The sequence below is a fragment of the Ranitomeya imitator genome, chromosome 1 (assembly GCF_032444005.1).
Source record: "Ranitomeya imitator isolate aRanImi1 chromosome 1, aRanImi1.pri, whole genome shotgun sequence".
Classification (NCBI taxonomy): domain Eukaryota; kingdom Metazoa; phylum Chordata; class Amphibia; order Anura; family Dendrobatidae; genus Ranitomeya; species Ranitomeya imitator.
Window position 1 is genome coordinate 55,818,157 of NC_091282.1, and position 25,211 is coordinate 55,843,367.

General features: G+C 47.0%; 1 protein-coding gene across 1 annotated transcript in view; it reads right to left on the reverse strand.

Annotated features, from left to right (window-relative positions):
* The window catches only part of LOXHD1 (lipoxygenase homology PLAT domains 1), a 269,874-nt gene that overhangs the window by 139,128 nt on the left and 105,535 nt on the right, over positions 1–25,211 (reverse strand). Inside the window, exons 17-21 of the mRNA XM_069746857.1 lie at positions 21,982–22,068; positions 20,598–20,733; positions 13,462–13,616; positions 11,718–11,878; positions 3,663–3,739 (exon numbers count right to left, since the gene is read on the reverse strand). Of these exons, the coding sequence (XP_069602958.1) occupies positions 3,663–3,739; positions 11,718–11,878; positions 13,462–13,616; positions 20,598–20,733; positions 21,982–22,068 (616 nt within the window). The remainder of the gene's footprint in view (positions 1–3,662; positions 3,740–11,717; positions 11,879–13,461; positions 13,617–20,597; positions 20,734–21,981; positions 22,069–25,211) is intronic.

Here is a 25,211-nt window from a genome sequence, read left to right on the forward strand (position 1 = left end):
AAGATGTCCTGACTGTTGGCATACATGGCAAACCTGGAGTGCACGCGCGGACCGGGACTTAGATCCCGCTCGTGACACTACCTTAGGTTCATGGCTATATGGAATATAGGCTGAACTGGATGGACAAATGTCTTTTTTCGGCCTTGCTAACTATGTTACTATGGGACTCAGGAGCCTGGACTGGAGATTCCAAAGGTTTGGCGAAGGTGGGAGCCAGCCGAAACCTCTGCCTACACTGGGCTCGCTCTAACTTCCGCTCGTGAAAACGGAGGTCAATACGAGTAGATACTGTTATTAATTCTTCCAGTGTGGCGGGAATCTCCCTAGTGGCCAGGGCATCCTTAACGTGGTCAGCCAGCCCCCTCCAAAATATAGGGATAAGGGCTTTATCCGACCACTCCAGCTCAGATGCTAGAGTGCGGAAGTGGACGGCAAAAAGGCTGACCAAGGACGAGCCCTGAGTCAATGCCAACAGTTGGAGCGCCGTATCATGGGTGACACGAGGTCCTAAGAAAACCTGTTTCAGAGTGCTCAGGAATAACGGAGCACTCTGCACCACATGATCGCCACGCTCCCACAGCGGCGTAGCCCACTGCAACGCCCTGTCCAATAATAAGGATATGATAAAGCCCACCTTAGCCCGCTCTGTAGGGAAACGAGAGGCCAGAAGCTCGAGATGTATTGAGCACTGACTCACGAAACCCCTACAGGACTTACTGTCACCAGAAAATTTCTCTGGTAGCGGGAGGCGAGATAGCGTCGGTACAGGGGCGGCAGTGGACAAGGTAGCTGCAGCCACACCTGCAGCCTGAACAGCGACAGCAGTAACGTCCACAGCTGAGGTTGAACGCTCTAGAGCCACCAACCTTCCCTCCAGCTGCTGGATGTACCGCTGTAGACGCTGATCGTCCGTCATTACTAGCCAGACCTTGGCGCTAGTATTATGTTAAGGACTGGCGGAACGCACCAAGTATAGATGATATGAAACTAGGTGCGTTCGCAGTCCGAGGTCCACCGTGCAGGTAAAAACCCTGCTGCTAGTAAGACGGACTATATGGCGGTACTATAAGTATACACGCACGGGTTAACTTCACCCTGCGTGAAGGAAGCGATCCTGTTGAGTCACAGGACCGCAATACCGCACATAGAGCGCGAGCAAGAAGTCAGCGAACACAACCCCAACTCAGGATTGAAGTCCGATTAGACCACTTGCTGGCACAACACCGCAACTGGGTGTGTAAGGAAACTAATAAAATAGTGTATAAAGGCACGAGAGTGCATGCAGTGCCGCACTGACGGACGCCACTAACCACCCAGGCTTGGGTAAGGAAAGCGCAGAGGAAGCGCACGGCGCCGTACTGGCGGACACAGCAACTGGACGCTGTGATGTGTGTTACGTGCAGATGGCTAGTCGGGCGCTAGATAGCTACCATCATCCGCGAGCAGTCAACAACACTAGGGAGGGATACTTAGGAGCTTTCATCCATCGACATCCATCCATCTACACACACACATTATATCAAGACAATACTAGCGCATGGCCGTGCGGTCATGCGCAGTTTATATAGTTGCAGCACAGGAAGCAGCTCCAGAAGTTTTGCCCTTTCAGGACCTGCCAAGAGGACCAATGGGATGTGCTGCAGTACCTGAGCATGTGACCCTCGATCTCCAACGGGAGATCTTGCCCTGGGCATGCTCAGTGTGTGCAAATAAGGACTTAGTCCCAGAGAAGCCCACTCGCCGCAGATCAGTGCAGGGTACCACAGGAGAGCCAGAAAAGGCAGCAGTAACCCTTTGCACAGAATCAGTCTCAGTGAGACGCTGGGAGCGACACCTCCGCTGAGCAGAGCCCACTGCGGCCGAAACAGAATGGGAGACCGCAGCAGACACGGATCGAGATTCCCCCTGTGCAGCACCGGAAACTCGACTCCTAACATACATAATAGATAAATATATAATAATAGATCGATAATAAATAGATTATAGATAATAGATGATAGGTGGATAGATAGATAGTAGATATTTGTGAGATTAACTTAACTTGTATTAACCTAATAAATAAATAATTTAAAAAAATTACATGGGGTCCTCCCTATTTTTGATAACCAGCCCAGGTAAAGCAGACAGCTGGGGGCTGATATTATCAGGCTGGGAAGGTCCATGCTTATTTTTCCCTTCTCAGCCTAATAAGACGAGCCCACAGCTGCCCCAGAATTGGCGCATCCATTAGATAGCCAAATTCTGGCACTTTCCTTGGCTCTTTTCGACTGGCCTGGTGCGGTGGCAATATGGGTAATATTTTTTCGGGGACCCCACTTCATTTTTTCAATTATTTATTTATGAAATCGATGCGTTTTCTTGGTGAATTTGCGCTGCGTAAACGCACTTTACAGCGCTTTGTCCTTTTTATAACTGCAGATTTACAGCATATAATGCAAGTCTATGGGGAAAGTCCGTAAAGAAGACTGAACGTTCTCACAAGAGAAATTCACATGCTGCGGATCGGAAACTCACACTGCAGGTGAGTTTACACAGCGCAAAAAAGAAGCACAGTGGGCATGGGACTTCTATTATTCTCATTCACTGTACTAGTACTGTATCATGACCCAATGTTTTGGACGTAGAAAAATTATGATGTGCTCAAAACGCTAATATTCCTGATCTCGGGCATGCAGCAAATAGTCTAGAAAGCAAAGAATAATCTGCAGAAAATCAGCAGCCACCATCCAGTCCTGAGTGGTTCTCGGTTAGCGATTCTGTCCACCATTTATTGCTGATTCTGTTTACAGATAGGTATTGGATAGGCATCACCACTAAAGACCTGGCTGGGCAAAATCTCTAGACATGGTACATCCCCAGCATACAAAATAAAGAAGAAGTGTCAATTCAGCTCACCACTCGTGTGATAGAGAGCAGCATCCCTCGAAACTTCCATGGTGGACAGTCTGTGGTCTGGGTGTGATGCTCGGAGTCTTCCAGGTCACATGGCTCTCAATGACCCAAAAAGGGATGTTCTCCAGCACCAACGGAAACCAGCTAAAACTTAGCCTTCAGTAATACTGTATAGGATATGAAAAGGAAAAATGTGCACAAAATGCTTACGCGTTTTGGGTATTAAAAAAAACCAAAGTACTTTTCTTCTACCCGAAACGCGTGAGCATTTTTTTTTTTATATTTGCACATTCTTCCAATTTTTTTATCCTACATGATTGAAGGGTAAGTTATAACTACTTTGGTGCTGGAGAACGTCCCTTTTTGGACTATTGAGAACATCCACAGCATGCTGCTTTGGTTTTGCAAATCGAGGATGGTGCCTGTGTAATCCACAGACGCGGCCCCGGTAAGAGTTAACGGACTAATGGGAAGAACCTTTGCCTCGAGATTTCTAAGCTGCTCCCCACTGGGTATACTAACGCATGTGGCACTTTGAATTGCAAAATATAGTCTGAAAATCCACTATTAGTTTCATAGGCGCGGATCCTGTTGATCTACCATAAATGTCTAAAGTCATAGAAAATACACTTTAAACACTCAACTAGCTAAAGAGTGACAGTAAAGTATAGAAGATCCATCATCCACAGATTGTTGGTGGTTTACAGCAAACATAGGCACAAAATAACTTAAGGAAAAAAGATAAAGAAGTCTGACATGAATGAACTCACTTCTCAGGTTCTGAGAGTCTCCGAGTGGGACCAGCTCTCGAATTATGTGACCATCGTCCTCATTTCTATCAAACCACCTGTTTAGGAAATAGACATAATAAAATAACATCACAAAACGTGAAGTCATTGGTGAAAATAGTAATATGGTGGCCCCCTTCATGGTCTTGAATCAGTCCCCTCAATAAGAGTAGGGATTTCATCTATGTTCCTATCGTTAACTGGATTGTTTTTCACATTTTTGGGGGGATGGGGGCAAAAGTCCAGACATAAAAGCAGCAGAAAGGGAAAGTCTCAACTTTTTGTCTGTAGTAGATAAATTATTGTTTTTTTCTATTAATTTCACTCACCAGGTGGCGCCAAATTACATTATTAATTGCGATTGACTGGTTAATCAATAGTATCAAAGGTTGGGTAGTAATAGGCAAAGCTAGGAAGGAAAAAAAGGTTAAAAAAAATCAGACATAAAGATATATGTATACACAAAGAACTATGCACAGATGTACCGAGACAAACAGTGGTTATTGAAAATGTAACGCCAATGCCAGCGTCCCTGCATGGTCCCCTCACCTCCTCACTGCAGGGACGCCGCCACCACTTCGGCTACTCTGTGGTGTGTTCTTGCTCTGCTGTGGTTTCATGCTCCGCTGGGCCTGTGCACATCGTGCAGATCTCCCGGCAATGAGCGTACTCCCTGCTTTTTAAATTGCAGCGCGAGCTCCCTGCTTCTTAAAGGGCAGCATGCGCACTCTGAAAATGCTCCCAGCCAATAGCTAGGGGGCATCACGTATTTAAAGCATGCTTCCCTGTAGAGAGGTGCCTGAGCAACGCTTCCCCTTTGGTTAGTTAGTGTTGGTGCCACTAGTCTGTTGCCAGGCCCCTATCTCTGTTGTAGTTAGCCATGCTGTCTAAACCAGAACCTGTTGATATTACCAGTGTTGTGTGAGCCTGAAACCGCCCCGGCAGTACCTGAGCCTGAAAACGCTCTGGCAGTACCTGAACCTGAAACCACCCCGGCAGTACCTGAGCCTGAAACCGCCCGGCAGTACCTGAGCCTGAAACCGCCCCGGCAGTACCTGAGCCTGAAACCGCTCCAGCAGTACCTGAACCTGAAACCGCCCCGGCAGTACCTGAACCTGAAACCGCCCCGGCAGTACCTGAGCCTGAAACTGCTCCAGCGGTACCTGAACCTGAAACCGCCCCGACAGTACCTGAACCTGAAACCACCCCGGCAGTACCTGAGCCTGAAACCGCCCCGGCAGTACCTGAGCCTGAAACCGCCCCGGCAGTACCTGAGCCTGAAACCGCTCCAGCAGTACCTGAACCTGAAACCGCCCCGGCAGTACCTGAGCCTGAAACTGCTCCAGCGGTACCTGAACATGAAACCACCCCGACAGTACCTGAGCCTGAAACCGCTCCAACGGTACCTGAACCTGAAACCACCCGGCAGTACCTGAGCCTGAAATTGCTCCAGCAGTACCTGAGCCTTAAACCGCTCCAGCGGTACCTGAACCTGAAACCGCCCCGGCAGTACCTGAGCCTGAAACCGATCCAGCGGTACCTGAGCCTGAAACCGCTCCAGCAGTATCTGAGCCTGAAACTGCTCCAGCGGTACCTGAACCTGAAACCGCCCCAGCAGTACCTGAACCTGAAACCGTTCCGTCGGTCCCTGAGCCTGAAACCGTTCCAGCGGTATCTGAGCCTGAAACCGTTCCGGCGGGACCTGAGCCTGAAACCACTCCAGTGATACCTGAGTCTGAAACCTCCCCGGCAGTACCGGAACCTGAAACTGTTCCGGTGGCGGTACCTGAGCCTGAAACCGCTCCAGCAGTACCTGAACCTGAAACGACTCCAGCTGTACCTGAGCCTGAAACCGCTCCAGTGGTACCTGAGCCTGAAACCGCTCCAGCGGTACATGAACCTGATACCGCTCTGGTAGTACCTAAGCCTGAAACCGCTCCAGCGGTACCTGAACTTGAAACCGCTCTGGCAGTACCTGAGCCTGGAACCGCTCCGGCAGTATAATAATAATAATCTTTATATAGCGCTAATGGATCGCCCCCAGACACAGGGCTACACGTTTCGGTACAAGGCCTCTCTGGTTCGGTTCTGAGGTTGTCACGGTGGCTAAACCCGGTCCTCGCCCAATGAAGGTGGTGGTACAGTCTGTCAGGGGTTCGTGACGCCACCTGTGGTGTTCGGTCAGGGTGACCGACGCTGCTATGGGGTCCGCTGGGGTGATGGAATGGCAGCTGGATGGTATACCTTCCCACAGGTGAAGTAGGTCCCCAGGGCTTCCCAGTGGTGTAGGTAGCGATGGTGTGAGGTAAAGGCAATAACGAGGACACAGGGTTGCAGTCTCTTTACCTCTTTACTGAAGACTTCAGGATCCGCAATCCAGAGCACGTTTAACAGGGCTATCTGAGACCGGCCGGTCTGATGGGCACATCCAGAGTTTCCTTCGCAGATGGAAATCGTTGCCCACCACTAGCGCCTGTGTGTTGTAGTCCTACCCTGCTGAGCATTTGGAATAGTCCTCACAACTGCTGTTCTCGTTCATTCGTTCTCTACAGCTCTCTTTCTCTTTTGTTCCAGATGTCACTAGTTTCTCGTCCCCCAGGTATGTTTTGGCTAGGACGCACCCGTATGACGGGAAGGCTTGGAGGTCTTCCGGGACGCCCCTCTCCCAATGTTGCCCCCTATGTCTTCTTAGGAAATTTAAGGAAGACAGCCAACCTAGAATTAACTTCCCTGCAGAGTTCAAAGTAAGGCCTGAAGTCAGTTACACAAAAAATAAATAAGAAAAAGAGAGCACTCACCAACTGCTGTGATCGTCCTTACTTTATTGTGGCAATGATGCAAACATATCAAAAGAGCGGCAGGGAGAAAATGTGGTTCCTTAAGACAAGTCAGTTACTCCCGCGGTGTTCCGGCCACCGACTACACGCCTCAGTAGGATGTTGCCTCGGTCTCACGGCACTCTTACTGGCTCTCCTTTTTGCTTGATCTCGTTTACACTGTTCCACAATATCCTTCCCTTCTTATCTCTTTCTTAGGATGCCGCCGCAGGAGGTGCAGGCGCGGCTCCGTAACGTTCTGTTCTGTTCGCTAGGCACCTGCCAGGTTCCCACGCCGACAGGGTCCCCCCTGTGTCTTCTCCCCGCAACACCCCCTTCCACGGGATGTTGCCTGAATCCAGCTAGTCAGCTTCTGACTAACTTCCTCCCCAGCCCCTAGTTTTACCAGTGTGAGGAGTGGCCCAATAAATAAAGCCTTTTGCTCCCCCTAGTGGCCAGAGTGTGAAGTGTAATGTGTTCTGGTGATACCTGGTCAGGAGAATTCCTTCAGTGCCATCAGACGTACCATCACTCCCCTTAGTGGCAGAGCGTCATACTGCATTGACCAGATCTCTGGGGCGCTGCACTAACTTATTCCGCAACACTTTACAGTTTGCACACATTATCATCACTGTCCCCGATGGCGCTCACAATCTAAATTCCCTATCAGTATGTCTTTGGAATGTGGGAGGAAACCGGAGAACCCAGAGGAAACGCACGCAAACACGGAGAGAACATGCAAACTCCTTGCAGATATTGTCCTGGGTGGGATTAGAACCCAGGACCCCAGTGCAAGGCTGCAGTGCTATCAACTGAGCCACCATGCTGCCCTATCTGAACCTGCAACAGCTCCGGCGGTACCTGAACCATCACCAATGTCAGTCCTGTGTTCCAGAATCCACCTTGTCTGAAGCAGTGCAAGTGTTCATCCTGCCTAGGACTCCGAGTTTGTATCTGTGCCTGCTATCCTGACCCTTGGGGTCAGCTGCTGCAGTACCAGATACTGCCCTTGGAGTGGTACCTGGCGCCTACCTGCAGCAAAAGCCTATGTATCTCCACCATCAGGAGCTATAGCAAAAACCAAGTAGCTGCTTAGCCATGCCCCTCCAGGGTAAGCCTGACCTGTGGTGCAGTGGGTCCACAATCCGCATGCCTGACAGAAAACTTGTCAACTTAGAAATTTCCCAATTTTTTAAATAAAATTTACCTAAAACTACATCAGATTTACACACAAGTCCTGAAAGTAGAGAACAAAAGTAGTCAAAAATATTAGACGTTATCATTTTTTTTATTGATGAAAATGATCCAATATCTGATGTCTGTGAGTGGCAAAAGTATGTGAACCTTTAGAATTAGCCTGACAATTTGAAGGTAAAATTAGTTTAGTGTTTCAATCAATGGGATGACAATTAGGTTTAAATGGGTGACCTGCTTTATTTAAAGAACGGAGATCTAGCAAAGTCGGTGATTTCTGAGGACCTCAGAAGAATATTTGAGGCTCATCAGGATGGAAAAGGTTACAAAACCATTTATAAGGAACTAGCTGAAGAGCCCGGCGTTGCCTGGGCATAGTAAATATCTGTGGTTAGTTATAGCACGTCACTTCTCTTATCTTCCCATCACGCCTCTCATTTTCCCAATCACATCTTTAATTTTCCCCCTCACATCTCTCATTTTCTCCCTCACACCTCTCATTTTCTCCCTCACTCCTCTCATTCCCCCCTAACACTTGTCATTTCGACCTCACATCTGTCATTTTCCGATCACTACACTATTTTCCCTCACTCCTCTCATTTTGCACTCACACCTTTTCATTTTCACCTCACACCTCTCATTTTCACCTCAGTATATACAGTACATGTTTGTCATCTCCCTTATATATAGTATACACCTGTATGTCATCTCCTGTATTTATTATATACCAGTATGTCATCTCCCCTGTATATAGTATATACCTGCTGTGTGTCATCTCCCCTGTATATAGTATATACCTGTATGTCATCTCCTCCTATATATAGTATATACCTGTAAGTCATCTCCTCCTATATATAGTATATACCTGTATGTCATCTCCTTCTATATATATAGTATATACGTGTGTCATCTCCCCTGTATATAGTATATATCTGTGTGTCATCTCCTCCTGTATATAGTATATACCTGTATGTCATCTTCTATATATAGCATATACCTGTATGTCATCTCCTCCTGTATATAGTATATACCTGTAGGTAATCTGCTCCTGTATATAGTATATACCTGTATGTCATCTCCTCCTGTATATAGTATGTACCTGTATGTCATCTCCTCCTCTATATAGTATATACCTGTGTGTCATCTCTCCTGTATATAGTATATATCTGTGTGTCATCTCCCCTGTATATAGTATATACCTGTGTGTCATCTCCTCCTGTATATAGTATATACCTGTATGTCATCTCCTCCTGTATATAGTATATACCTGTGTGATCTCCTGTATTAGACCTCGTTAACACGTTATTTGCTCAGTATTTTTACCTCAGTATTTGTAAGATAAATTGGCAGCCTGATAAATCCTCAGCCAACAGGAAGCCCTCCCCCTGGCAGTATATATTAGCTCACACATACACATAATAGACAGGTCATGTGACTGACAGCTGCTGTATTTCCTATATGGTACATTTGTTGCTCTTGTAGTTTGTCTGCTTATTAATCAGATTTTTATTTTTGAAGGCTAATACCAGACTTGTGTGTGTTTTAGGGCGAGTTTCGTTTGTCAAGCTGTGTGTGTTGAGTTGCGTGTGGCGACATGCATGTAGTGACTTTTGTGAGATGAGTTTTGTGTGGCAACATGTGTGTAGCAACTTTTTGTGTGTCGAGTTGCATGTGACAGGTTAGTGTAGCAAGTTGTGTGCAGCAAGTTTTGGGCATGGCGAGTTTTGCGCGTGGTGAGTTTTATGTCTGGTGCCTTTTGAGTATGTGCAAGTTTTGTGTGAGGCAACTTTTGCATGTGTTGCAAATTTTGTGCATGTGGCAATTTTTCCGCGTGTGCAAGTTTTGCGTGTGGCGAGTTTTCCATGAGGTGAGTTTTGCACTTGTGGCGAGTTTTGCGTGAGCCTAGTTTTTGCATGTGGTGAGTTTTGCGCATGGCGAGTTTTGAGCGGCGACTTTTGTGTTTCGACTTTTATGTGGCGAGGTTGGTGTATGTGTGGTGAAATGTGTGCTGAGGGTAATATGTGTTCAAGCACGTGGTAATGTGTGTGTGTTCATATCCCCATGTGTGGTGAGTATCTCATGTCGGGGCCCCACCTTAGCAACTGTACGGTATATACTCTTTTGCGCCATCGCTCTCACTCTTTAAGTCTCCCTTGTTCACATCTGGCAGCTGTCAATTTGCCTCCAACACTTTTCCTTTCACTTTTCCCCATTATGTAGATAGGGGAAAAATAGTTTGGTGAATTGGAAAGCGCGGAGTTAAAATTTCACCTCCCAACATAGCCTATGACGCTCTCGGGGTCCAGACGTGTGACTGTGCAAAATTTTGTGGCTGTAGCTGCGACGCCTCCAACACTTTTCATTTCACTTTTTTCCCCATTATGTAGATAGGGGCAAAATTGTTTGGTGAATTGGAAAGCGCGGGGTTAAAATTTCACCTCACAACGTAGCCTATGACGCTCTCAGGGTCCAGACGTGTGACTGTGCAAAATTTTGTTTCTGTAGCTGCAACGCTTCCAACACTTTTCCTTTCACTTTTTTTCCCATTATGTAGATAGGGGCAAAATTGTTTGGTGAATTGGAACGCGCGGGGTTAAAATTTCACCTCACAACGTAGCCTATGACGCTCTCGGGGTCCAGACGTGTGACTGTGCAAAATTTTGTTTCGGTAGCTGCGACACCTCCAACACTTTTCCTTTCACTTTTTTCCCCATTATGTAGATAGGGGCAAAATTGTTTGGTGAATTGGAAAGCGCGGGGTTAAAATTTCACCTCACAACGCAGCCTATGACGCTCTCAGGGTCCAGACGTGTGACTGTGCAAAATTTTGTTTCTGTAGCTGCGACGCTTCCAACACTTTTCCTTTCACTTTTTTCCCCATTATGTAGATAGGGGCAAAATTGTTTGGTGAATTGGAACGCGCGGGGTTAAAATTTCACCTCACAATATAGCCTATGACGCTCTCGGGGTCCAGACGTGTGACTGTGCAAAATTTTGTGGCTGTAGCTGCGACGGTGCAGATGCCAATCCCGGACATACACACACACATACACACACGCATACACACACACACATACACACATTCAGCTTTATATAGTAGATTTGGACTCTACCAATCCATAGCCACACAGATTGTGTACAGATGGAAAAATTTTTAGACTAATATTACCTTCACCAAGAGTGATCGACCAACAAATATCACTCCACAGACAAGACGTATAATAGACCGTGATGTAACAAAAGAACCCAAGGTAACCTCTAAGCAACCAAAGGTCTCTCCCATTAGCTAATGTTTATGTTCATGAGTCCACCCTCAGGAGGACACTGAACAACAATGGTTTGAATTGCAGAATTGCAAGGAGAAAGCCACTGCTCTCCAAAAAGTACATTGCTGTCCATTACTTTAACAGGCTTTATTTATACAATGTTTTTTTGAATGGATGAGTGGATGAGACCATGGGAGAAATTGGCTAAAATTCCTCCAAGCCGACTATTAAATAATTACCAGAAACATTTATATGCGGTTATTGCTGCACATGAGGGTCATAGAAGATACTGAAAGCAAAGGTTCACATACTTTTACCACTCACAAACTTGTGATTTTGAATCATTTTCCTAATTTTAAAAAAAATGACAAAATCTAATATTTTTTACTCATTTTTTTGACCTGGTTCTCTTTATTGAGTCTTACAAATAGATAGCGTTTTAGGTGAAATGTATACAGAAATACGGAAAATGTTGAAGGGTTCACAAAAAACACTCAGAGACACTCAGAGAAAATATAATCTGTCGTGGGCTCTGCATGGGTGTGGCCCACAAATAATCTCCACCTCCTTATCCGCACCCTGGAGGTGCACTCAGCCTTACACAGAGGAGTGTAAACTAATGCTGAATCTCCCAATGCTGAAAATGTCTCCCGATCCACTGAGTTTTTGGCCACAGTGGATGGTGTAGTTAAGAAATAGACCGAAAGGATGGTGTGTTTTATTGTTATGTTGTTCTATGTTATTGGCTTCTTTAGTCCTACCTGTTACAAGGAAACTCAATTGCTTCAGTCTCGGGTTTTCCTTCTTCCTTCACCACCACTTTGTCCATATACCATCCGCAACCTCCTCCTTTCCCGTCATGTCCAATGCGGACCCTCCTCACTTGCTTCAGAGTCACGGCCTCGATGATGAACTCATCTGCCTGGAGATAAGAGAGGGTTCTTGGTACACTTGGTACTGCTTCAATACGAAAGAAGACATGAGGATTGAGCCAGATGCCACTTCCCGGCACCACCACATCAACGCTCCAAGCCAAAATCATCATCTGGACTGGTACTACTGAGTTATAAGTCCCACATACAGAGTGCTTCATGCCCGCACTCATGTCCTTCTCACAGCTGAAGCTTTGCTACAGTATATTAGTCCTGGAAATCCTACTCTATGTGCAGCATGTGATTGGTATTGGAGCCAGCCCTGATTTTGGCAGTGCCCTATATGGGATAGGGGCAGTTTCTTAGCCTGCTCCATATGAAATAATGTTTTTCATGTATTTTTGTGCAAAATGGCTAAAGGGGATAGTCGAAGAATGGAGATCTGACACTGACCACCCCTGCCGGTCAGCTGCTACAGGGAAGAAGGGTGCAAGGTGATGGCATGAGGACGAGGCCGTCCCTTTCCCAAGGGTGCAAGGTGATGGCATGAGGACGAGGCCGTCCCTTTCCCAAGGGTGCAAGGTGATGGCATGAGGACGAGGCCGTCCCTTTCCCAAGGGTGCAAGGTGATGGCATGAGGACGAGGCCTTCCCTTTCCCAAGGGTGCAAGGTGATGGCATGAGGACGAGGCTGTCCCTTTCCCAAGGGTGCAAGGTGATGGCATGAGGACGAGGCCGTCCCTTTCCCAAGGGTGCAAGGTGATGGCATGAGGACGAGGCCTTCCCTTTCCCAAGGGTGCAAGGTGATGGCATGAGGACGAGGCTGTCCCTTTCCCAAGGGTGCAAGGTGATGGCATGAGGACGAGGCCGTCCCTTTCCCAAGGGTGCAAGGTGATGGCATGAGGACGAGGCCGTCCCTTTCCCAAAGGTGCAAGGTGATGGCATGAGGACGAGGCCGTCCCTTTCCCAAGGGTGCAAGGTGATGGCATGAGGACGAGGCTGTCCCTTTCCCAAGGGTGCAAGGTGATGGCATGAGGACGAGGCCGTCCCTTTCCCAAGGGTGCAAGGTGATGGCATGAGGACGAGGCCTTCCCTTTCCCAAGGGTGCAAGGTGATGGCATGAGGACGAGGCTGTCCCTTTCCCAAGGGTGCAAGGTGATGGCATGAGGACGAGGCCTTCCCTTTCCCAAGGGTGCAAGGTGATGGCATGAGGACGAGGCCGTCCCTTTCCCAAGGGTGCAAGGTGATGGCATGAGGACGAGGCCGTCCCTTTCCCAAGGGTGCAAGGTGATGGCATGAGGACGAGGCCGTCCCTTTCCCAATCCTGTGCAGCGTGTTCATCATCTATAGAACGTTTTTTCCCTCTATTTCGCAGTGTACAGAGACAGATGGTGCAATGTCCCGAGAGGCTCGGTACTATATTATTTTTCCATCCATCAACCGAGACAGAAATTGTGAGACCTGTCGGGTTTCCCTGTTCTCCTAAAGAACATACTTTACTAAAGCAGCGACCTGAGCTCTGCTACAACTGTCTGCCTATTTATCCCCGCCGTGTCATCCAGGCCCCTAGGTCTCCTCGCACCACAGGAGCCCCCCGGCCGCCGTGTTGCCCTGCTCAGACCCCATCTACTTACGTTGCCTTTTTCAAACTTGTTCATGTTGTTCTTGCAGTCGATGAGGAAACGTTCCCCGGTGTCCCCCAAATCTCCGAAGAGGCAGAGAAAGACATTAGCATCAGTCCCACTGCCGCTCACATTGCCAGTGTGAACGGTCACTCGATACTTCACCACTGCGGAGGAGGAAACACACCGGTGACATACGGATCCCGCTATCTGCTCCTCGTGGTAATCGGGCGACACCACACAAAACACCCTGCGTGATCCATTATTCAGGAGTCACAGCTGCTCAGCACCGCGTGGGTAACTCACACCAACGATCAACTTTCACTGCGGAAAACCTAGAAGGTCAACGGTCACCTGCGACTTACTGCTTTCATCCAGAGCAGCACTCATACTTTATATCATCTTCTCCAATCACATCCAGAGCAGCACTCATACTTTATATCTTCTTCTCCAATCACATCCACAGCAGCACTCATACTTTATATCTTCTTCTCCAATCACATTCACAGCAGCACTCATACTTTATATCTTCTTCTCCAATCAAATCCACAGCGGCACTCATACTTTACATCTTCTCCAATTACATCCAGAGCAGCACTCATACTTTATATCTTCTTCTCCAATCACATCCAGAGCGGAACTCATACCTTATATCTTCTTCTCCAATCACATCCACAGCAGCACTCATACTTTATATCTTCTCCAATCACATCCACAGCAGCACTCATACTTTATATCTTCTTCTCCAATCACATCCACAGCAGAACTCATACTTTATATCTTCTTCTCCAATCACATCCACAGCAGAACTCATACTTTATATCTTCTTCTCCAATCACATCCACAGCAGCACTCATACTTTATATCTTCTTCTCCAATCACATCCACAGCAGCACGCATACTTTACATCTTCTCCAATCACATCCAGAGCAGCACTCATATTTTAAATCTTCTTCTCCAATCACATCCAGAGCGGCACTCATACCTTATATCTTCTTCTCCAATCACATCCACAGCAGCATTCATAGTTTACATCTTGTTCTCCAATCACATCCAGAGCAGCACTCATACTTTATATTTTCTACCACAATCACATCCAAAGCTGCACTTGAAATTCTGTTGTTTTTTTTAGTCTTATGGATACAGATCTTCCAATTGATCTGACATTATACTGTCGGGTCAGGGTCTGCTCAGGGTGTGTTTTCCAGGATAATACCGATGTTAATAAACTTTATAGTTGCAAACTGTGAATGCTGCTTTGGATGTGACTGGAGTAAGACACGATGTAGCTAAAAATCATTACAAAAGATGAATCAAAGCTTCTTGATGTTAGATGTATATAGAAACCTGGAAAGTGATGTTACAAAGTGTCAGTAAGGAGGCAGTAAAACGTTGGGAGGAGGTCTTGACCTTTTACTCCATGAATATAAAGTTTTTCCACCCTGGTGTGAACGGTGACCAGTCATTTCATAAACAAAGGTTTCTATAACTTTCAATTTTTTAGGTTCAGTTGCATTTTTTAAGATCTCTGCTTGATGTCAGTGAATTAAACCATTAAAGGTTTACCATTAGGACATGCCATCGGCACTGGTCAGCGGAGGCTGGAGTGACTGGGATCTTATATAGTGATGGTTACCATTAGGACATGCCATCGGCACTGGTCAGCGGAGGCTGGAGTGACTGGGATCTTATAAAGTGATGGTTGCCATTAGGACATGCCATCGGCACTGGTCAGTGGAGGCTGGAGTGACTGGGATCTTATATAGTGATGGTTACCATTAGGACATGCCATCGGCACTGGTCAGCGGAGGCTGGAGTGACTGGGATCTTATAAAGTGATGGTTACCATTAGGACATGCCATCGGCACTGGTCAGCGGAGGCTGGAGTGACTGGGATCTTATAAAGTGATGGTTACCATTAGGACATGCCATCGGCACTGGTCAGTGGAGGCTGGAGTGACTGGGATCTTATATAGTGATGGTTACCATTAGGACATGCCATCGGCACTGGTCAGCGGAGGCTGGCGTGACTGGGATCTTATATAGTGATGGTTACCATTAGGACATGCCATCGGCACTGGTCAGCGGAGGCTGGAGTGACTGGGATCTTATAAAGTGATGGTTACCATTAGGACATGCCATCGGCACTGGTCAGTGGAGGCTGGAGTGACTGGGATCTTATATAGTGATGGTTACCATTAGGACATGCCATCGGCACTGGTCAGCGGAGGCTGGAGTGACTGGGATATTATAAAGTGATGGTTACCATTAGAACATGCCATCGGCACTGGTCAGCGGAGGCTGGAGTGACTGGGATCTTATATAGTGATGGTTACCATTAAGACATGCCATCAGCACTGGTCAGTGAAGGCTGGAGTGACTGGGATCTCATAAAGTGATGGTTACCATTAGGACATGCCATCGGCACTGGTCAGCGGAGGCTGGAGTGACTGGGATCTTATATAGTGATGGTTACCATTAGGACATGCCATCAGCACTGGTCAGCGGAGGCTGGAGTGACTGGGATATTATAAAGTGATGGTTACCATTAGGACATGCCATCGGCACTGGTCAGCGGAGGCTGGAGTGACTGGGATCTTATATAGTGATGGTTACCATTAGGACATGCCATCAGCACTGGTCAGCGGAGGCTGGAGTGACTGGGATCTCATAAAGTGATGGTTACCATTAGGACATGCCATCGGCACTGGTCAGCGGAGGCTGAAGAGACTGGGATCTCATAAAGTGATGGTTACCATTAGGACATGCCATCGGCACTGGTCAGCGGAGGCTGAAGAGACTGGGATCTCATAAAGTGATGGTTACCATTAGGACATGCCATCGGCACTGGTCAGCGGAGGCTGAAGAGACTGGGATCTCATAAAGTGATGGTTACCATTAGGACATGCCATCGGCACTGGTCAGCGGAGGCTGAAGAGACTGGGATCTCATAAAGTGATGGTTACCATTAGGACATGCCATCGGCACTGGTCAGCGGAGGCTGAAGAGACTGGGATCTCATAAAGTGATGGTTACCATTAGGACATGCCATCGGCACTGGTCAGCGGAGGCTGAAGAGACTGGGATCTCATAAAGTGATGGTTACCATTAGGACATGCCATCGGCACTGGTCAGCGGAGGCTGGAGTGACTGGGATCTTATATAGTAGATGGTTACCATTAGGACATGCCATCGGCACTGGTCAGTGAAGGCTGAAGTGACTGGGATCTTATAAAGTGATGGTTACCATTAGGACATGCCATCGGCACTGGTCAGCAGAGGCCAGAGTGACTGGGATCTTATATAGTGATGGTTACCATTAGGACATGCCATCGGCACTGGTCAGCGGAGGCTGGAGTGACTGGGATCTTATAAAGTGATGGTTACCATTAGGACATGCCATCGGCACTGGTCAGCGGAGGCTGGAGTGACTGGGATCTTATAAAGTGATGGTTTACTATTAGGACATGCCATCGGTACTGGTCAGCAGAGGCTGGAGTGACTGGGATATTATAAAGTGAAGGTTACCATTAGGACATGCCATCGGCACTGGTCAGCGGAGGCTGGAGTGACTGGGATCTTATAAAGTGATGGTTACCATTAGGACATGCCATCGGCACTGGTCAGCGGAGGCTGGAGTGACTGGGATCTTAAAAGTGATGGTTACCATTAGGACATGCCATCGGCACTGGTCAGCGGAGGCTGGAGTGACTGGGATCTTATAAAGTGATGGTTACCATTAGGACATGCCGTCGGCACTGGTCAGCGGAGGCTGGAGTGACTGGGATCTTATAAAGTGAAGGTTACCATTAGGACATGCCATCGGCACTGGTCAGCGGAGGCTGGAGTGACTGGGATCTTATAAAGTGATGGTTACCATTAGGACATGCCATCGGCACTGGTTAGCGGAGGCTGGAGTGACTGGGATCTTATAAAGTGATGGTTACCATTAGGACATGCCATCGGCACTGGTTAGCGGAGGCTTAAGTGACTGGGATCTTATAAAGTGAAGGTTTACCATTTGGACATGCCGTCGGCACTGGTCAGCGGAGGCTGGAGTGACTGGGATCTTATAAAGTGAAGGTTTACCATTTGGACATGCCGTCGGCACTGGTCAGCGGAGGCTGGAGTGACTGGGATCTTATAAAGTGAAGGTTTACCATTTGGACATGCCGTCGGCACTGGTCAGCGGAGGCTGGAGTGACTGGGATCTTATAAAGTGATGGTTTACCATTAGGACATGCCATTGGCACTGGTCAGCGGAGGCCGGAGTGACTGGGATCTTATAAAGTGATGGTTACCATTAGGACATGCCATCGGCACTGGTCAGCGGAGGCTGGAGTGACTGGGATCTTATAAAGTGATGGTTACCATTAGGACATACCATCGGCACTGGTCAGCGGAGGCCAGAGTGACTGGGATCTTATAAAGTGATGGTTACCATTAGGACATGCCATCGGCACTGGTCAGCGGAGGCTGGAGTGACTGGGATCTTATAAAGTGATGGTTTACCATTAGGACATGCCATTGGCACTGGTCAGCGGAGGCCAGAGTGACTGGGATCTTATAAAGTGATGGTTACCATTAGGACATGCCATCGGCACTGGTCAGCGGAGGCCAGAGTGACTGGGATCTTATATAGTGATGGTTTACCATTAGGACATGCCATCGGCACTGGTCAGCGGAGGCTGGAGTGACTGGGATCTTATAAAGTGAAGGTTTACCATTTGGACATGCCATCGGCACTGGTCAGCGGAGGCTGGAGTGACTGGGATCTTATAAAGTGATGGTTACCATTAGGACATGCCATCGGCACTGGTCAGCGGAGGCTGGAGTGACTGGGATCTTATAAAGTGATGGTTTACCATTAGGACATGCCATCGGCACTGGTCAGCGGAGGCTGGAGTGACTGGGATCTTATAAAGTGAAGGTTTACCATTTGGACATGCCGTCGGCACTGGTCAGCGGAGGCTGGAGTGACTGGGATCTTATAAAGTGAAGGTTTACCATTTGGACATGCCATCGGCACTGGTCAGCGGAGGCTGGAGTGACTGGGATCTTATAAAGTGATGGTTACCATTAGGACATGCCATCGGCACTGGTCAGCGGAGGCTGGAGTGACTGGGATCTTATAAAGTGATGGTTTACCATTAGGACATGCCATCGGCACTGGTCAGCGGAGGCTGGAGTGACTGAGATGTTATAAAATGATGGTTACCATTAGGACATGCCATCGGCACTGGTGAGCGGAGGCTGAAGTGACTTGGATCTTATAAAGTGATGGTTTACCATTAGGACATGCCATCGGCACTGGTCAGCAGATGATGGAGTGACTGGGATCTTATAAAGTGATGGTTACCATTAGGACATGCCATCGGCACTGGTCAGCGGAGGCTGGAGTGACTGGGATCTTATAAAGTGATGGTTACCATTAGGACATGCCATCGGCACTGGTCAGCGGAGGCTGGAGTGACTGGGATCTTATAAAGTGATGGTTACCATTAGGACATGCCATCGGCACTGGTCAGCGGAGGCTGGAGTGACTGGGATCTTATAAAGTGATGGTTACCATTAGGACATGCCATCGGCACTGGTCAGCGGAGGCCAGAGTGACTGGGATCTTATAAAGTGATGGTTACCATTAGGACATGCCATCGGCACTGGTCAGCGGAGGCCGGAGTGACTGGGATCTTATAAAGTGATGGTTACCATTAGGACATGCCATCGGCACTGGTCAGCGGAGGCTGGAGTGACTGGGATCTTATATAGTGATGGTTTACCATTAGGACATGCCATCGGCACTGGTCAGCGGAGGCCGGAGTGACTGGGATCTTATATAGTGATGGTTTACCATTAGGACATGCCATCGGCACTGGTCAGCGGAGGCTGGAGTGACTGGGATCTTATAAAGTGATGGTTTACCATTAGGACATGCCATCGGCACTGGTCAGCGGAGGTTGGAGTGACTGGGATCTTATATAGTGATGGTTACCATTAGGACATGCCATCGGCACTGGTCAGCGGAGGCTGGAGTGACTGGGATCTTATAAAGTGATGGTTACCGTTAGGACATGCCATCGGCACTGGTCAGCGGAGGATGGAGTGACTGGGATCTTATATAGTGAAGGTTTACCATTAGGACATGCCATCGGCACTGGTCAGCGGAGGCTGGAGTGACTGGGATCTTATAAAGTGATGGTTTACCATTAGGACATGCCATCGGCACTGGTCAGCAGATGATGGAGTGACTGGGATCTTATAAAGTGATGGTTTACCATTAGGACATGCCATCGGCACTGGTCAGCAGATGATGGAGTGACTGGGATCTTATAAAGTGATGGTTTACCATTAGGACATGCCATCGGCACTGGTCAGCAGATGATGGAGTGACTGGGATCTTATAAAGTGATGGTTTACCCTTAGGACATGCCATCGGCACTGGTTAGCGGAGGCTGAAGTGACTGGGATCTTATAAAGTGATGGTTTACCATTAGGACATGCCATCGGCACTGGTCAGCGGAGGCTGAAGTGACTGGGATCTTATAAAGTGATGGTTTACCATTAGGACATGCCATCGGCACTGGTTAGCGGAGGCTGGAGTGACTGGGATCTTATATAGTGATGGTTTACCATTAGGACATGCCATAGGCACTGGTCAGCGGAGGCCAGAGTGACTGGGATCTTATAAAGTGATGGTTTACCATTAGGACATGCCATCGGCACTGATCACCGGAGGCTGGAGTGACTGGGATCTTATAAAGTGATGGTTACCATTAGGACATGCCATCAGCCATCCGCACTGGTCCGCGGATGTGGAGTGACTGGGATCTTATAAAGTGAAGGTTTACCATTAGGACATGCCATCAGCACTGGTCAGCAGATGATGGAGTGACTGGGATCTTATAAAGTGATGGTTACCATTAGGACATGCCATCGGCACTGGTCATCGGAGGCTGGAGTGACTGGGATCTTATATAGTGAAGGTTTACCATTAAGACATGCCATCGGCACTGGTCAGCGGATGTGGAGTGACTGGGATCTTATAAAGTGATGGTTACCATTAGGACATGCCATCGGCACTGGTCAGCGGAGGCTGGAGTGACTGGGATATAGGGTGATCCCATTGAGGCCCATACATAAGGTCTCACCTGGTAATACAGCCGCCACCAGTGGACCTTCTGCTGGCAGCTCGCGCACAATCTCACCGTCATCTTCATTGAGATCCAACCACCGGCCGCACTTAAAGGTATACTTCTCTTTGGTGAGTGTTTTCAGCATGGTGACCTGTGACAGCCCAAAATGAAGGCATAGTTAATATAATGGTCGATCATAGATGGGGTCAAGTACTGCATACACGATGGACTGCCTGGCCACAAATGGATGTAGCTGGGCAGGACTGAGTCAGTCCCGGATGGGACCAGGGGCAGAACCTAAAGCATTCACTCCCCAAGGCACGGCAGAGGCCATCTTGGAAGCAGGAGGAGTGTGACACCAATCCGAGCAGAGGGGGCAGTGTAAGGCCCCAGGCAGGTTGACTGTGCGGACGAGCTGTAGAGTCACTTTTCAGTCCCAAGATGAGGGGTCTTTTAAAGGGTTATTCTCATCTTCATAAATGGGCATTGTCAGATAGAGTTTGGAAATACAAGCAATTTACCGTACTTCTTATTAAAATTTTCATCTGTTCGCGGGATATTAACATTTTTCTTTTGTTTACAGCTCGTTGCCTTGGAGACCGACCATTGCTGCAGAATATTTGCAGAGCTTACAAGGTCTTTTCTATTGAGCTTGCAAGCACTGTTTTGAAGCTGGCCAAGATACTGGACCGCGCTGTCACCTCTTTATCCCAGGTATGCTTCAGCGCGCTACCTACGAGCTAGACAGCAGCGGCGGTCGGCCTCCAAGCAACGAGTTGCAAACAAACAAGCGTTATTTCAAAAATGGTTGCAATTTTTAACAAGCAGTAAATTGCAAAAGTGCTTGTTTTTACAAGCTCTATCAGATGACAGCCATCTGTGAAAATGGGAATAGCCCCTTTAAGTGTCCCTAAATTACTTACTATGATAGTTAACGAAATAAGCAAACATTTTTGTTTGGAAGGGTTCACTTTATGTCAAAAGGGGGCTCTCAGCCTCATATGAGGTGGTTGAGATCGGGTTAGGAGTCCGACAGTCAGTCCCTAAATTTCACGGACGTCCAAGTTTCGCCTAAGTCCTTTTTTACTTCACTACTAGTTATCTGAGTGAGTTTCTGATTGCAACAAGACCACACTGACACGTATAATCAGAAGTTCAGTCATGCAGCCTCCGGTTTAGTGTCAGGTCCAGACCCCCTTCTAATTTTGCAGTTTATGGGGTGAGAGATTAATTAGGCTGTCTACTTGAAACCATAGCAACCAATAATAGCTCAGCTTTCATTTCATTTTCTCCTCTTTAAAAATGAAAGCTGCACTGTGATTGGTTGTTATGTGACACAATGACAATTTACCCTAACAACCTCAGGTTAGCTCAGGCTGCTGAGTTGCGGGGGTCTTACTTTATTTAAATGCCATCCACTGAATGCATTTCTCTTCTCATGCCAAATCCGGAGTTTATAAAAGATTCCCAGGTCTGGGAGCTCGATCTGTAAAAGAAAAAATACATGAAATGCATCCATGCGCAATAAAAATGGGAATACACTATTTTATAGAGACAGAAAACAGCAATTTTTCATCTTTTTCCTCCCTTTTTTCCAAGACCTGTACCAGGCTTGTTTTTGGGTTGTTTTTTTTGCAGGACGAGTTGTCTTATTGAATGCACTTGCCAAATATTAGACTGAAAAATGGGGTAATAAAAAATCCAAGTGAAGTAAAATAGTCAAAAAAACAAAAATTTCACCATTGTTTTTTAGACCTTCCGGTCAGTACAATTAGACAAATGCCAAGTTTGTATTTTCCTAAATTTTTTTTTATTAGTGGGTTAAGTAAAAATTCTGAACTTTATGGGAAAAAAATAAAAGATTACTTTTGCCGACCGTTAAAATTTTTATTTTTCAACTGGCGGAGCTACAGTACATAGGACTTGTTTTTTACGTGCCGAGCTGTAGTTTTTAGTGATACTATTTCGGGGTACATAAGATGTTTTCACGGCTCTTTGTTGCCTTTTTTGAGGTTGGTACAGAGAATAAAAAAAAGGTTAACAGCTTTTCAATTTTTTTTCTCTATTTTATTTTGATGATGTTCGTCCTTCGTTTTCGAAGATGACCATGACTTCAGGGTTAGAATTAATAGTTATGGGTCCGGAGGTGGCTGATGAGTCCAATCCGGGCCCTGAAGGTTCGCCCACATACTTGACATACGAAAGCAGATGTGGTCAGTACACCAGATTCTGCTTGTGCCTTGCGTACAGCACGCTTTCTTTTTGCGTCACAGATTTTCCTATCTTCAGCTACACATGCTCCTCAGGTGATCCTGCCCCGCCAACCTGGACGATCCAGGGCAAGCTCTTCCCATTCATTGGTGTTGACTTCCAGGTTTTTGAGAGACACCTTAAGGCAGTCTTTATAGTGCTTCTTCTGCCCCCCAACTGCTCGCTTTCCTTGGCACAGTTCTCCGTACAGCAGTTGTTTCGGTAGTCGGCTGTCCGGCATTCGGACCACGTGTCCAGCCCACCTGGCTTGGACTTTCAGCAGGAGAGTGTAAACGCTGCAGAGCCCAGTTTGTTCCAGAATTGCCGTGTCTGGGACATTGTCTTGCCACCTGATGTGGAGGAGTCTGCGGAGGCAACTCATGTGGAAATGATTAAGCTGTTTAGCATGCCGGCTGTACACTGTCCAGGTCTCGCTAGCATAGAGAAGTGTGGTGAGGACCACCGCGCAGTAGACCTTCAGCTTGGTGGTAAGGCTGAGTCCCCTTCGTTCCCAGACGTTCTTACGCAGTCTCCCGAAGGCGGCACTGGCTTTGGCGATTCTGTTGTTAACCTCAGCGTCTATGGTTACTTCACGGGAAAGTGTGCTGCCTAAGTAGGTGAAGTTATCGACTGCTTTGAGGTTTTGCTCCTTCACCGTGATACGTGGCTCCTTGTACAGTTTTCCTGGAGCCGGTTGATACATAACTTCGGTTTTTCTAATGTTGATCTCGAGACCAAAACTGTCGCAGGCTTGCGAAAAACAGTCCATTTCATGCTGCATCTGCTGTTCCATGCTAGCGTTAAGTGCACAGTCATCAGCAAATAATAATTCACGGATAACAGTCTCATGCACTTTCGTAACCGCCTTCAGGCGTTTTGGGTTGAATAGCTTTCCATCAGTCCTGTACCTAACCTGGATTCCATCTTCACAGTTGTTAAAGGCATCACTTAACATTGCAGAGAACAGCATACTGAACAGGGTTGGAGCCAGCACACAGCCTTGTTTTACGCCATTTGTTACTGGCAAAGCCTCAGATACGTCTCCATCGTTCAGAACCTTCACCATCATGCCATCATGGAACTGCTGGATGACTGAGATGAACTTGCTTGGGCAGCCAAATTTTGCCACGATCTTCCACAGGCCATCTCTACTGACTGTGTCAAAAGCCTTGGTCAAATCAACAAAAGTTACATAAAGGTCACGGTGTTGCTCCTGGCACTTTTCCTGAACTTGACGTGCTGAAAAGACCATATCTACTGTTCCACGTTTAGCACAGAAACCACACTGGCTTTCGGGTAATAGTCCTTGCTCAAGGTGATGTAAAAGGCGGTTGAGCAAGACACGAGCCAATATCTTGCCTGCAGTGGACAGAAGGGAGATGCCTCGATGGTTGTCACAAGATTGGCGATTACCTTTCCTCTTGTATATGTGGATTATGCTGGCATCTTTCATCTGTTGTGGAACCTGTTCCTTTGTCCACATATATTGGAATAGTTTGGTCACCGTTTGCATCAGAACAGGGCCGCCAGATTTATATACCTCAGCAGGTATAGCATCATTTCCGGGTGCTTTTCCACAAGAAAGTTGTTTTACTGCTTTCCTGACTTCATCTCCACTTGGAAGAACATCAAGCTCCTTGTTGCCAAGTTTGTGTTTTCCTAATTTTTTTTTTATTAGTGGGTTAAGTAAAAATTCCGAACTTTATGGGAAAAAAATAAAAGATTACTTTTGCCGACCCTTAAAATTTGTATTTTTCAACTGGTCGGAGCTACAGTACATAGGACTTGTTTTTTACGTGCCGAGCTGTAGTTTTTAGTGATACCATTTCAGGGTACATAAGATGTTTTCACGGCTCTTTGTTGCCTTTTTTGAGGTTGGTACAAAGAATAAAAAAAACGTTAACAGCTTTTCAATTTTTTTTCTCTATTTTATTTTAATGTACGGGTTAAGGACTTTAATATTTTGATAGCTAGGACTTTTATACTCAAGATAATACCAAATATTATATATATATATATATATATATATATATATATATATATATATATTATATTTATTGTTAATTTATTAGCAAATAGATCTTTATACTGTATATATTATGATTATTATAAATTATGAGGAGCACCAAGATGGTAACATACGAATACCAAGATGGCACTCATGAGGGTCCTCAGTTGGCAACCCAACCGTTCACCATGATTTTGTCACAGAGAGGAGCATCAATGGGCACCTGAGGAAACGGGGGGGCTCGAACATATTTTTCTAGCACTCCAAAGACACTGGGTTGGCACACGAGCATGGCGGATAACACCTGATCCCAGCACGTTCGCTCATCACTAGCGCCAGTCCATTCAACTTTTCGGATCTAGAGATAGTTG